The sequence below is a fragment of the Martes martes genome (assembly GCF_963455335.1).
Source record: "Martes martes genome assembly, chromosome: 7".
Classification (NCBI taxonomy): domain Eukaryota; kingdom Metazoa; phylum Chordata; class Mammalia; order Carnivora; family Mustelidae; genus Martes; species Martes martes.
In genome coordinates this window covers 30,211,214-30,224,802 of record NC_137894.1, presented here as the reverse complement: position 1 = coordinate 30,224,802, position 13,589 = coordinate 30,211,214, and the positions used below count along the sequence as shown (strand labels likewise).

Below are 13,589 nucleotides of genomic sequence, written 5' to 3'. Positions count from 1 at the left end.
ACCAAAAGAATGAAGTATTCTATTTTAAAAATTTGGAGTATTTTGATTTGAGACAAGTGCAATGAACTGCTAACTATTTAAAGCAAATTCTCGTTTGTGCTGAGGGTAAGGAACTGAAGCCCAAATCCCTGTTCCACAGTAGTTCTCTGGTGAGGACAAGGGACTTGGGTTGAGAGTTCATTCCTTAAGTAAGAACCAAGCTTTATTTATTTACAAAAAAAAAGAAGAAGAAAGAAAAGAAAAAAAGAAAAAAATGAAAGGGAAAAAAAAAAAGTTGGGGCAAGGGGGAGACAAGTTTTACACAAAAGTACTACAACGGTAACTCCCTTTGGTAAAAAGTGTAATAAATGTCTTGTACATCTGTTCACAGGTACTAAATCTGAGCCACATAGAACTATGGTACACAAGAAGCTAGAGCAGTTATGCTAGCACATCAAAGCATATTTCTTTTAATAAAAAATCGACAGTATGTACATTATTTACAAAAAAAAGAAAAAGAAAAACCAAGTTAAAATTGTGTGTGTGTGTGTGTGTGTGTATGTGTGTGTGTCAGAGAGTAAAGCTGGTGGATGGCACTAGGGTAGACTAGTAAAGAAGCAGGTACAAAACAGTTCCACGGGAGCTAAAAAGGACGACGGATTTGAACTTGCTGAGGTTGAGAACCAGAGGAGAGTGTAAAGGGTGGGCAGCGAGGGATTCGTCAGGAAAAACCCACAAGATGATCAATCCCAAAGCCAAACTGCAGGTCCCAGATAAAATCTAATGGGTGATCTAGATGTGCTCGAGTGACCAGGAAGAAAAAGAAAAAGAAAAAAAAAATCAAATCCAGTTTTTTTTCCTTTTGGGGGGAGGAGAGGAGCAGTGACCATCAGAGTTACAATCCATCTGAGCGGTGAGTCCTTCCCCAGTCTGTCAGTGCACGCCCATCCAGTCAAGGTGTGAACAGCGTCTGGCTCCTTCATCGAAGGTCAGGCCCCAGGAGACTCCAGTCTTAGCTCTGCTGGTGTGTGCAAGCGAGCTGCGCGTCTCTGTGCTTGCACGGATTTCCTTCCCCTCCAGGGCAGGCTAACACCCCAAACCCCTTGGGAAAAGTTCCAGCTCCGGCTTCGTATGGTATCCACGTTCCTTCTATGCAGCCCACTTGGTGCCAGGTTGCACCAGCCACACACTGATCAGGTGGCCATGTCCCAGAGAGGCCCAGTGAGGCTTGAAAGGCATCTTCCTTGTTTCTTCAGTGTGCGTGAGTGCGTGCGCTCCCCACACACACCCCCTCAGTTACCTGCTCCGGCTCTGTGGTTATGGGGCTTTGAACGCTGCGCCGTATTTGACACGGTACTTATTTATGCTTACAAAGTGCAGGGTCTCTGTGTCACAGGTGGTGGTACAGGGCACCAGGCCCTCCAGCCCCTCACCCATGAGCCACTTGCTGGTCTCTGCTGCCATCTCACGGGGCACGTGCTCCTTGGTCCATTTGTCCACCCAGGCCTGGAACCTCTGATGTAGCCGCTTGCTTACACGCTCATGGGACTGCGAAAGAGAACAAGAAAAAAACCGTGAACTAAGACAAAAAACAAACAAACAAACAAATAAATAAAACAAAAAAAAAAACCCTCTTCAAATACAAAGCCTAATTTTCTCCTAAAGTAGCAGGGGAAAAGATGTGCGGTCAAGCCTTTGATACTACTGGTTAGTTAGGAGTCTCTGTTTAAAGAAGAAAATTGAAAAGAGACTAAGAACACAGAGCAGGTGCAGAGTTGGAGCCCATAAAGCCCCTAAAGAAATGTCGACAGAGGGTCTTAGCAGAACGAGCTCAGTAGTTCTCATTTTTAGCATTCATTAGTATCAACTAGGGAACCTGATAAAAATACAGATTTCCTCGTTTTCATCAATCTGAATTTTTAAACTAGCAGCCCAGATGCCTCTAATGTACCTGAATGAGACACAATGAGTTGCAGCTATGAGGTCCTTCTGTCAGCATGACAATCCACTTCTAAGTAAGACGGCGTAAGGCAAAGGGCTTAAAACCTGCTTTCCCTTCACAGTATTACCCTGCCCTGCCCAGCAGGGAATGGGGCACAGCAGATCTCCAGGGGAGGTATATGTTCCTACCTACCCAGCCACCAAATATTTACCGATGCCTATGTGTGAGGCAGAGTAGGGATTCCAAGATGAATTCGGTGCTACCCAGCTCCTGGAATAATCTGCACCAGACCCACAACACACAGCGTCATGAGGGAAATCTATTAAAACACCCATCCAACTTCTCCCACTTGAATGACCTCTAGTCCTTTCATACCTCACCAGTCCAAAACACAGTGCTTGATGTGCCCCCAACTCCCTTCCTATCAACAGATTATGCCCCTAAACTGCCCATTTTCTCAAGCAGAAACAAACAAAACCAAAAACAAAACAAGACCAGGCATCATCTTTGATGTTCTCCTTTCTCTTACCCACTCACATCTATCTGATCATTACCACATCCTGACAACTCTATACCCAAATTGTACCTCTGATCTTATTCTTACAATTCCACTGCCACCCTGCTAGCCCGGGTCACCGTCACATCTCACTTGGACAAGAGCAGTCTTTTGAGCATTCTCTGCCTTTCCAACTTCATGCCCCAAATCATCCCCACTGGGATGAACAGCAGTGCAAGCCATCCTGTCAACAACGTCCCCATGTACTGCAAACAAAATCCAAACCATGGTCTACGAGACTAGTGATGATGTCTCTGCCCACCCTCCCTCTGGCTCAAGCCACGCTGATGCTTCTAGTTTCTCACACATGCCGAGTCCTTTCCTCCCTTCCGGCATTGCATTTGCTGGTTTCCTTCATCTAGAAAGCACTAACCCTCAACTCCTCACCAAGCTGCATCCTGGTCCCTGTTCCAACCTCAAGGGTCACCTCCTAAGGGAAGTCTGCCCCCACACAAACGGGGCCTGCATGCCAGCTACCCACAATCGCCTCACTTAGTTTCTCTCCTTTATTGTGCGTATCACACCATTTCATATGCTCTACTTCATGGCTGTGCCCCAGGGCCCGGCACAATCCTGCTCCAAAACTATACCAGAAAGCTTTCACAATTGGGACAGCATGCAAGAACAGACAGAATTCATAAGCAATACCACGTGAAATGCCAAAGCTGGGAGGAGCTTTGCTGAGGTGCCACTGGCTGCTGTGGGTTGAACTGTGTCCCCTGCAAATCACTGTGTTGAAGTCCTCCTGTCAGTCCCTCAGATTGTGACCTAACTTAGAAATAAAGTTGTTGCAGATGTAATCAGTTAAGATGCAGTCAGATGACAGGAAGGTGGACCTAGAGTCCAGTATGACCAGGCCCTGAAAGGGGGACACTGGACATAGGCACACAGGGAAACAATGCTGTGTGAAGCAGATGAGGGCATGGGAAAGAGTCTCCCTCCCAGCCCTGGTTTGAACCAACTCTGCCACACGTCAATTTTTGACTTTTAGCCTCCAGAACTGTAGGACAATAAATTTCTGTTGTTTGAGGCACACGGTCTGCGGACCTTCACTCTGACATCCTTAACAGACTGATACACCTGCTTACTCAACAACTCACCACTCACAACAAGCGGTGGTTCTCAGAAAGGGAGAGAAACAACCAGGACCCTGCGGTAGCCCTGGGCCCAGCTGGGGAGGAACGGCGAGGAGACAGTCCACGACTGGTTCTTACCTGATGAGCCCGGAGCAAGGCTGTTCTCCGATACATGTAGTCCTCTGACTTGATCACGTACACCATCTTGTAGGAGTTCAGCTTGAATCTACACTCCAGTTTATCCAGGCTATCCACATTCTCCATGGTCTTCTTGCTGTTTCCTTCCTTCCCTTCCTTTTCCTGCTGTTCTCGACCACGCTGACATTTCCGGATTCGCCTCAGATTCCTACGGAGCAAAGAAGTCCTACAGGATCAGAGCTCGCCCAGATGCAACTTCCCATGAGTCCCCTCAAAGGGGTCCTCCTTGTCTTACGCCTTTATAGCACTTGTCATAATTTTAGTTACATAACCAGATATATACATACATATATATATACACACACACATATATATACACACACTATTTAGTTACATATACTTTTATATTTTTAAAAATATATATACTTTATATATACTTTTAGTGTGTATACACACACACACACTCTAAACTTAGTTATATATATTAACTCTACCTCTCTCTCTCCAATGGTTTCATTGTTTAAATAAAAAAAAAGTTTCAAATGCAGAGATACACAGAATAAAAGGCAGAAATCTTCAACCTCTCCTACCCCAGATTCTCTGAATCCCACATGCCCCAGGAGAGGTAGGCACTGAGAGCAGTTTTGATTTTAAACCTCCTAAGCCTCTCGGAATTCACATACATAATCACTCACTATAGTTCTGCTTTGGGATGTTTTTGAAGACTAAAGATCATACTATATATTTTATTATTCTCCGTTTTTCACTTAATGCGAAGATTTCTTTCATTTCACCAAAGATTCGTCACTTCTCTTGAACTGCTGCCTTAACTGAACCATCCCTTTATAGGAACCAGTAAGGGCTCCTCACCTGAACCACGGAGCAAAGATGATTATTCGAATGCCTATTTTTTCAATTCCCCCCAAAGATGGTACCTAACTCCTGTATCTTATATATACAGTTAAGAGGACAATTCACATGAATGGATGCCCTGGAAGGTATTTAAAGCTGAATTCTCTCCAAAAGCAAGCAGAAGAAAGCTTGTCAGCCAGACAGTTACACTGTTGCTAACACTTTGCTATGGCAACAAACATTGCTTCAGTGAGTATCTGGTATACATGTATTTCTGTAGGCCTGCAGTTCTTTGGTCCAAGGACCCTTGGGGGCCCCCAAAACCCTTTTCAGGAGATCTACTATTTTCATAATAATACTAAAACATAAAAATACTGAAACATATATAAAAAACTTTTTTTCCTATATTAACATTTACACTGGCAGGGCAAAAGTAATGGTGAATAAAAATGCTGGTGGCACCAAAATGTCCTTAGAAACCTTTATATTCTTCTCAGGCCGTGTTCTGGCAATTAAAAAAAGCTGAGGGCGCCTGTGTGGCTCAGTCAGTTAAGCATCTGCCCTTGGCTAACGTCATGATCGCAGGGTCCTGGTGATTGAGCCCCCAGTTGGGCTCCCTGCTCAGCGAGGAGTCTGCTTCTCCCCTGCTCCTTGCCCTGCTCATGCTCTCCCTCTCTCTCTAAATAAATAAACCTTTAAAATATGTTACCTGATAAAATCCACATTAAAAACTTTCCGGAATATTCATTCTCTAAGAAAATCTTTAAAAAAAAATGAGGAAAGCTGGTTTCACTTAAGAATGTACATGATGGGGGCGCCTGGGTGGCTCAGTGGGTTAAAGCCTCTGCCTTCGGCTCAGGTCATGATCTCAGGGCCCTGGGATCGAGCCCCGCATCGGGCTGTCTGCTCAGTGGGGAGCCTGGTTTCCCCTCTCTCTCTGCCTGCCTCTCTGCCTACTTGTGATCTCTCTGTCAAATAAATAAATAAAATCTTTAAAAAAAAAAAAAAAGAATGTGCATCATGTGGATGCCTGGGTGGCTCAGTCAGTTAAGTGTTCAACTCTTGGTTTCAGCTCAGGTCATGATCTCAGGGTGAATCAGTAGAGTCTGTTTAAGTTTCTCTCTCCCTCTGCTTCAGCTCCTCCCCGCTGCTCTCTCTCTCAAATAAAAAAATCTTTTTTTTTTTTTAAAGACTTTATTTACTTATTTGCCAGAGAGAGAGAGCACAAGCAGGGGGAGCAGCAGGCAGAGGGAGAAGCAGGCCCCTTGCTGAGCAGGGAGCCTGATGCGGGACTCGATCCCACGACCCTGAGTGGAAGGCAGACGTGTAACCAACTGAGCAACCTAGGTATGCCTAAAAAATAAATCTAAAGCTTTAAAAAAAAAAAAATCCTTGATGAAGCAGTAAACATATTTTGTCAAATCCTAGCCCCTTAGTATACATCCTTTTAATATGCTGTGTGGTAAAATGGGATCTATACATACGGCACCCTCGTGTGCCAAAGCACTGCCCAAATGGGAAATGGGTCACTATTTTTACCTGAAGGAACAACGGACTAACCACCCTGGAGTACTGGCAGCTATTTTTTAAAAAAAAGAACAATGAAGGGGCACCTGAGTGGCTCAGTCGGTTGAGTGTGGGACTACTTGGTTTTGGCTCAGGTCATGACTAAGGGTCATGGGATGGAGCCGGGAGACCAGGGCTGGGGCTCCATACTCAGCGGGGAGTCTGCTTGAGAGTCTCTTCCTCTCCCTATTCCCCCCCCCCCGTTCATGCACTCCCCCTTCCTGTAAATAATTAAATCTTCAAAAAAAGTGTTACCTGATATAACCTACATAAACAAAATCTTTTTGAAATATTCAGTCTCTAAAAATGTAAGGGATCTCAAGGCCAAAAAGACTGAGAACCTCAGTTCCAATAGCTGTAGGCAAATTATTAGAAACCAAAGTTATAAGGTAAAGTTCCCATACATTTTTATTGCCCTGGCCCCAGAATGATGGTATCAATTTATATTTTCCCCACAAAATATGAAAGTGCTTTCCTAGCCCACACCCTCTACAGCACAGGTTATAAATCTTTTAAAAACTTGGCCAATGTGGTGAGAAACACACGGTATGCTTATTGTACTACTCCATAACTCTAGAGACTAAGCCTGTTTGAAGAGAGGCCTGGCACAGAACAGCTGCTCCACGTGTGCCGAATGAATCAAGGAATGAAGAGGCTGGCAGGACCCTTTTGGCTCACACCCCCCTTTTCCATGTTCTGATTAGAACTCAGTCTAATAATAATAACAACACAGATCCTCCTTGACTTAGGGGTTACAGCCCGATGAGAAGTTGAAAATATTTTAAGTCAAAAGTGCATTTTATCCCTCACCTACTGAATGAGCATCACAGCCTAGGCTAGCCCACTTCAAAGTGCTCAGAACACACTTTAGCCTACTACTGGTCAACATCCTCTACCACAAAGCCTATTTTATAATAAAGTGCTGCATATGTCACGTAATTTATTGACTACTGCCTGGAATATGCAAATAAAGTGGCTGTATGGGCAGAGCACGGTGCTAAGCATGTCAGTTCTTGCCCCTCGTGCTCCTGAGGCTGATTGGGAGCTGCAGCCCCTGCCCAGCATCGCAAGAGGACTGCACCACAGATCGCTAGCCTGGGAAAAGACCCAATTCCAAATTCAAAATGGCTTCTAGTGAGTGTGTCTTGCTTTTGTATCATTGTAAAGTCCAAAAATCATTTAAGTCCAACTATCCTAAGTGGGGGACCATCTGTATTGGGATAATACCTTTCTGGAAACCTAAGACCTGGGATTTCAATTCTGAGCTTCTGGGAAGGAAGAAAGCTACTCTACTATAGCACAACCTTTTTTCTACTTCTGCAACTCCATTTTCATCCTCACAGGACCAACAATACACTGCCCATAAATAGGGAGGACGTTTTTAAAATTCTGTGAAGTGAATATAGCAGACCTAAGACTGCTATCTTTTATGGGTTCTTTCTACTATCTTCAAAAGAAAGCTCTACTTCATTATTTTTTAAAAATGTAATTCTAGTATAGTTAACTACACAGTGTTGTATTAGTCGCAAGTATACAATATAGTGATTCAACACTTCCAGACATCACCCAGTGCTCATCGTGACAAGTGCCCTCCTTAATCCCCATCACTATGTCACAACCCCCCCACCTCTGGTGACCATCAGTTTGTTCTCTATAGTTAAACGAATCTGTTTCTTGGCTTGTCTCTTCCTTTCCCTGTGTCTGGTTTCTTCAATTCCATGTATGAGTGATATCATATGGTACTTATTTTTCTCTGACTTACTTCACTTGGCATAAAACTCTAGAATACTCTCTACTTACACCCATGTTGTTGCAAATGCCAAGATTTCATTGCTTCTTATGGCTGAGTAATATTCCATTGTATATTACACCCCATCTTCTTTATCCATTCATCTATCGATGGACACTTAGGCTACTTCTGTATCTTGATTATTAGAGACAATGCTGCTCTAAACATAAGGGTGCATGTAGCCCTCTGACCTTTTTGGATAATATGGGGTAAATTCCCAGGAGTGCAACTGCTGAATCATAGGGTAGTTCTATTTTTAACTTTCTGAGGAATCTCCATACTGTCTTCCACAGTGGCTGCACCAGTTTGCATTCCCACCAACAGTGCAGGAGGGTTCCTTTTTCTCCACATCCTTGCCAGCATGATGTTTCTTGTGTTTTTGATGTTAGCCATTCTGACAGGTGTTAAGGCAATGTCTTATTGTAGTTCGGATTTGCATTTCCCTGATGATCAGTGATGTTAAGCACCTTTTCGTGTTACCTGTCGGCAACCTACAGGTCTTCTCTGGAGCAATGTCTGTTCATGTCTTCTGCCTATCTTTTTTTTTTTTTTTTTTTTAAGATTTGAGAGAGAGAGGAAGACCGAGCAAGCCAGTGCACCCATGTGTCGTGGTAGGGGGAGGGCAGAAGGAGAGAAAATCTCAAAGGAGACTCCCTGCTAAGTGTGGAGCCAGACACAGGGCTTGATCTCATGACCCTATGATCATGACCTGAGCCGAAATCAAGAGTCAGACGCTTTACGTACTGAGCCATCCAGGTGCCTCCTGCCCATTTTTAATTGGATTATTTGGTTTTGGGGGGTGTTGAGTTGTGTAAGTACTTTACATATTTTGGATACTAACTCTTTATCAGATACATCATTTGCAAATATCTTCTCCCAAAACAGCATGGAGGTTCCTCAAAAAGTTGAAAATAGAGCTACCCTACGACCCAGCAATTGCACTACTAGGTATTTACCCCAAAGACACAAATGTAGTGATCCGAAGGGGCAAGTGCACCCGAATGTTTATAGCAGCAATGTCCAAAATAGTCAAACTATGGAAAGAACCTAGATATCCATCAACAGATGAATGCATAAAGAAGATGTGGTATATATATACAATGGAATACTATGCAGCCATCAAAAGAAATGAAATTTTGCCATTTGCGACGACGGGGATGGAACTAGAGGATATCATGCTTAGCGAAATAAGTCAATCAGAGAAAGACAACTATCATATGATCTCTCTGATATAGGAATTTGAGAGGCAGGGCGGGGGGTTATAGGGGGTAGGGAAGGAAAAATGAAACAAGATGGGATCGGGAGGGAGAAATCCATAAGAGACTCTTAATCTCACGAAACAAACTGAGGGTTGCTGGGGGGAGGGGGTAGGGAGAGGGTGGTTGGGTTATGGACATTGGGGAGGATATGTGCTATGGTGAGTGCTGTGAAGTATGTAAGCCTGACAATTCACAGACCCGTACCCCTGGGGCTAATAACATACTAATAATACATTATATGTTAATAAAAAAAATTTAAAAATAAAAATCTTCTCCCATTCTGTAGGTTGCCTTTTAGCTTTGTTGATTATTTCCTTTGCTGTGCAGAGCTTTTTATTTTGATATAGTCCCAAGAATTTATGTTTCCCTTACCTCAGGAAACTTATCTAGAAAAATGTTGCTACAGCCGATGCCAAAGAAATTACTGCCTATGCTCTAGGATTTTTATGGTTCCAGGTCTCACCATGTAGGTCTTTAAAACCCATTTTGAATTTATTTTTGTATATGGTATACAAGTGGTCCAGTTTCATTCTTTTGCATATAGCTGACCAGTTTTCCCAACACCATTTGTTGAAGAGACTGTCTTATTCCCATTGGATAATCTTTCTTGTTTTGTCAAAGATTAACTGACCACATAAATCGTGGTCAGTTTTCTATTCTGTTCTATTGATCTACGTGTCTACTTTTGTGCCAGTACCATACTGTTTTGATTACTACAGCTTTATAACATAACAAGTCCAGAGTTATGATGCCTCCAGCTTTGCTTTTCTTTTTCAAGATTTGGCTATTCAGGGTCTTCTGTGGTTCCATACAAATTTTAGGATTATTTGCTCTAGCTTTGTAAAGAATCCTGGTGGTTTATTGGTAGGTATTGCGTCACTGCACTGGGTAGCGTAAACATTACAATATTTCTGCTTCCAATCCATGAGCATGGAATATATTTCCATTTCTTTGTCTTCTTTAATTTTTATCATCAGTGTTTTATAGTTTCCAGAGTACAGGTCTTTCACCTCTTCAGTTACATTTATTCCTCACTATCTTATTATTTTTGGTAAGACCGCTGTCAAGGTTGTCACTTAGCTGGGTTCTGGAATCTTGGATTTTGCGAGTTTCCACCATTCCCTAAGCATTAAAAGAGGCTCAATGTACCTAAACTGTTCACAGAAATATGTGGTTTCATCTGAAAAACTGCTTTCTGGGAGTCTGGAATTTTGGTATATGCTAGGCAGACAGTGCCTACATGACTATCACCCAATAAAAAACCCGGCACTGAATCTCCTAATGAGCTTCCCTGGTAGACAGAGTTTTGAACATACTGTCATTTGTTGCGTCCCGTGCGGCTGCAATGGAAGACAGCTCCTGGAAGCTTGCACCCGGTTTCCTCCGACTTTGTCACACACACCTTTCCCCCATGCTGATTTAGCTCTTTCGCTGTAACAAGTCATCACTGTGAGTACAACTACATGCTGAGTCCTGTGAGGATTCCTCATGAATCATCAAGATTTGGAGACCGACACACACTCCTATCCAACCCAGGAAAGTTACCACTGATTCTCGAAAGCTCTCACTTCTCTGATGCCTTGGGGCACATGCTGCAGGTAAGCTCACGCATGAACAGCCATAGAAGGCTTGAATTAGTGTCCTCAGTGTCCTTGCTGATCAGCAGACAGAACAACGAACTGAGTAAGCGAAAACCAAGGATCTGAAAGTCATTTAACTTTGTGTTCCTCATCCCTGTGCAAGTCTCAGTTCACTCACCTTGGGAGAAATACTGGTTTCCGTGCCAGGTGCTCACGAAGCTCAGGAGAGGTAGTATCAGAATTCATGTATCGCTCCACATAGTCTGACCAGCGCTAGGGTTATAAACACAAGATGGGGGTGGAGAGAGAGTACAAACACCAGACTCCATCCTCCTCAGGTAGTCTAGCAAATTCTAGGACTAAATTGTCAGAAACCCTTAAATTTTAACATCAAAAAGATCTTTCCATAATGACATGCCGTTACTTGGTATTGACAGCCAGCTTTAAATTCCTGTTATGGAACAAAACCCAAAGTTTGTCCGAGATACTTTAAAAGTTACCAGAAGTTGTAAATGGGTAGAAACTGGCTCACTGACAAATTTTATTTCCCCACAGACGGTTTTGTTAAAGAATAAAACATACAGTGGCAAATGTCTGAAAATCAGTATCTTTCACATTAAAATCTGGATTTCTGGCATCTCAAAAAAATTTTTTTTTAAAGATCTGGCAACCAGGAGCCAATATTCCCACAGAACAACAACCTCCCTTCCATGGCCCCTCAACATCACACACAGGGCTTGCGTCTCTCGTTAACTTTACCTGCTAGGCCAGGCTATGGTAACCACTCTGTGGGGCCGAGAAATCTTGGCTTCATCAATCCCAATGAAGAGTAAACATGACACAAAATCAACATGATACTGGCCAACGACCTCATCTGTTGTTTCTTATACTTTACAAGAAAAACAGGAAAGGTGCCAACCATGAGATGTCCTGAGAGATGGCTTTACTGATGGTTAAGAGAGATGGCCATCAACCCTAAGTACCTACCACTAGGCAGCCCTTCCCTTCCGCTGAATACATACATGGCTGTAATGGCCTGTACTTGAAGCATCAGGTTCTGACCTGTAACAGGCCTGACTGAGGCTGTCCTGACCCTCTAAAAGACCATCACGAGGCAGTCTCGGGATAGGATGGCTCTCTAAGCACACAGTTTCTGCAATATACTTGTCCATACCTCTGCTTCTACAGGGTCATCCGAGTTCTCCTCTTCTGTGTCCAGGAGCTCAATGGTCAGCTGAACCTGGCCCTGGCTCTGAATAAACATAAGCTGCAAATAAGAAACCAGGATGTAAACAAAAGACCATCTCCTCCAAAACTATAACCTAGCTACGAAGGGTTGGGAGGTTGGGAGGCAATAAAGCTATAAAGCTTCACTCTAATTGAAGAGATGAGGCATGCACTTCGAAGTTTAGGAAGCAGGTGATAAAAAAGGCCAAAGTCCAATCTTGCTACCAGCGCAATGAAAGGCTAGAGCAAAAAGTACGATTTCATGTCTCACACCTCCTGTATTAACTGAGCAATAATCAATGTAAGAGTGTTTCAAACTTAACTTTGTTCAGTGGAAAGAAATATGACATAAAGCCAGGACCATAAAATGTCAACGCCATTTTACCAGATACCCTCATTTCTGGAACTTAATACAAAAAAATGTTAAGCCAATAGTATGAAAGAAAAAAGAGAAGGGAAGGAAAGGAAAGGAGGAAGGAAAGAGAAACTTTTTTTTTTTTTTTAAAGATTTTATTTATTTATCTGACAGACAGAGATCACAAATAGGCAGAGAGGCAGGCAGAGAGAGGGGGGAAGCAAGCTCCCTGCTGAGCAGAGAGCCTGATGCGGGGCTCGATCCCAGGACCCTGGGACCATGACCTGAGCCGAAGGCCGAGGCCCCAACCCACTAGCCACCCAGGTGCTCCAAAAGAGAAACTTCTTAAACTAAAGTGAAGTGGAAAACATCAAACCCAACAGAGAGCAGCAATCAATTCTACTGCCATAAAGATTACTACCCAAGGGGGCTGGCTCAGTTGTAGAGCATGTGACAGTCGATCTCTGGACTTCAAGTTTGAGCCCCACATTAGATGCACAGATTATTTAAAAATAAAATAAAATAAAAAGACTACCCAAGCCATCATACACACTGTGGCCTAAGGAACACAAAGCATCAACATATTAACAAAGTTATCTGCTGTAACGGTTATCAATCATATTAAAAGTTCTTAAAATTCTGAGTTCTAACATTTGTATGATTTTTAAAAAAAATTTGTATTTAAAAGCAACACACCGGGGCACCTCGGTGGCTCAGTGGGTTGAGCCTCTGCCTTCAGCTCAGGTCATGGTCTCAGGGTCCTGGGGATGGAGCCCCGCATTGGAGGGGCGGTCTAAGCTCAGCGGGGAGCCTGCTTCCCCCACCCCCGCCTGCCTCTCTGCCAACTTGTGATCTTTGTCTGTCAAATAAATAAATAAAATCTTCAAAAAAAAAAAAAAAAAGGCAGTACACTGATTAGAGGCAAAAACAAGTCATGCTTTGCATAAAAGAACTATCAAATGGTGGTGGCACATGGGACTACCCCTGTCAGAATCCCAAGATTTTCAATGCCCTTATCCTAACAGCTTACTGCAGATAAGACCACTGTCCGAATCACATGGAGATCAAAGCTTACAAGAAGGCTTGAGAATCATCTATTTCAACCTTCTGCATTTTACACAGGAAAAAATTTAGAGTTCTCACTTCTCAAGGCCACACAGTCAATAAGTAAATAGGACCAGAAGCCAGTTCTGGTTCCCAGTATTCTTCCAGGGAAGCTTTAAAAATTCCTACCTGCTAGTAAAATGTAAAACATGACAAGAACGTAATA

The 13,589-nt window shown here is 43.2% G+C and overlaps 1 protein-coding gene across 3 annotated transcripts in view; it reads right to left on the bottom strand.

Annotated features, from left to right (window-relative positions):
• The window catches only part of SIN3A (SIN3 transcription regulator family member A), a 67,889-nt gene continuing 54,300 nt past the window's right edge, over positions 1 to 13,589 (bottom strand). For all 3 annotated transcript variants that reach the window (XM_080808735.1, XM_080808737.1, XM_080808736.1), the window contains exons 18-21: positions 11,912 to 12,004; positions 10,916 to 11,010; positions 3,692 to 3,899; positions 1 to 1,527 (exon numbers count right to left, since the gene is read on the bottom strand). In XM_080808735.1, the coding sequence (XP_080664861.1) occupies positions 1,297 to 1,527; positions 3,692 to 3,899; positions 10,916 to 11,010; positions 11,912 to 12,004 (627 nt within the window). In that variant the 3' untranslated portion in view covers positions 1 to 1,296. The remainder of the gene's footprint in view (positions 1,528 to 3,691; positions 3,900 to 10,915; positions 11,011 to 11,911; positions 12,005 to 13,589) is intronic.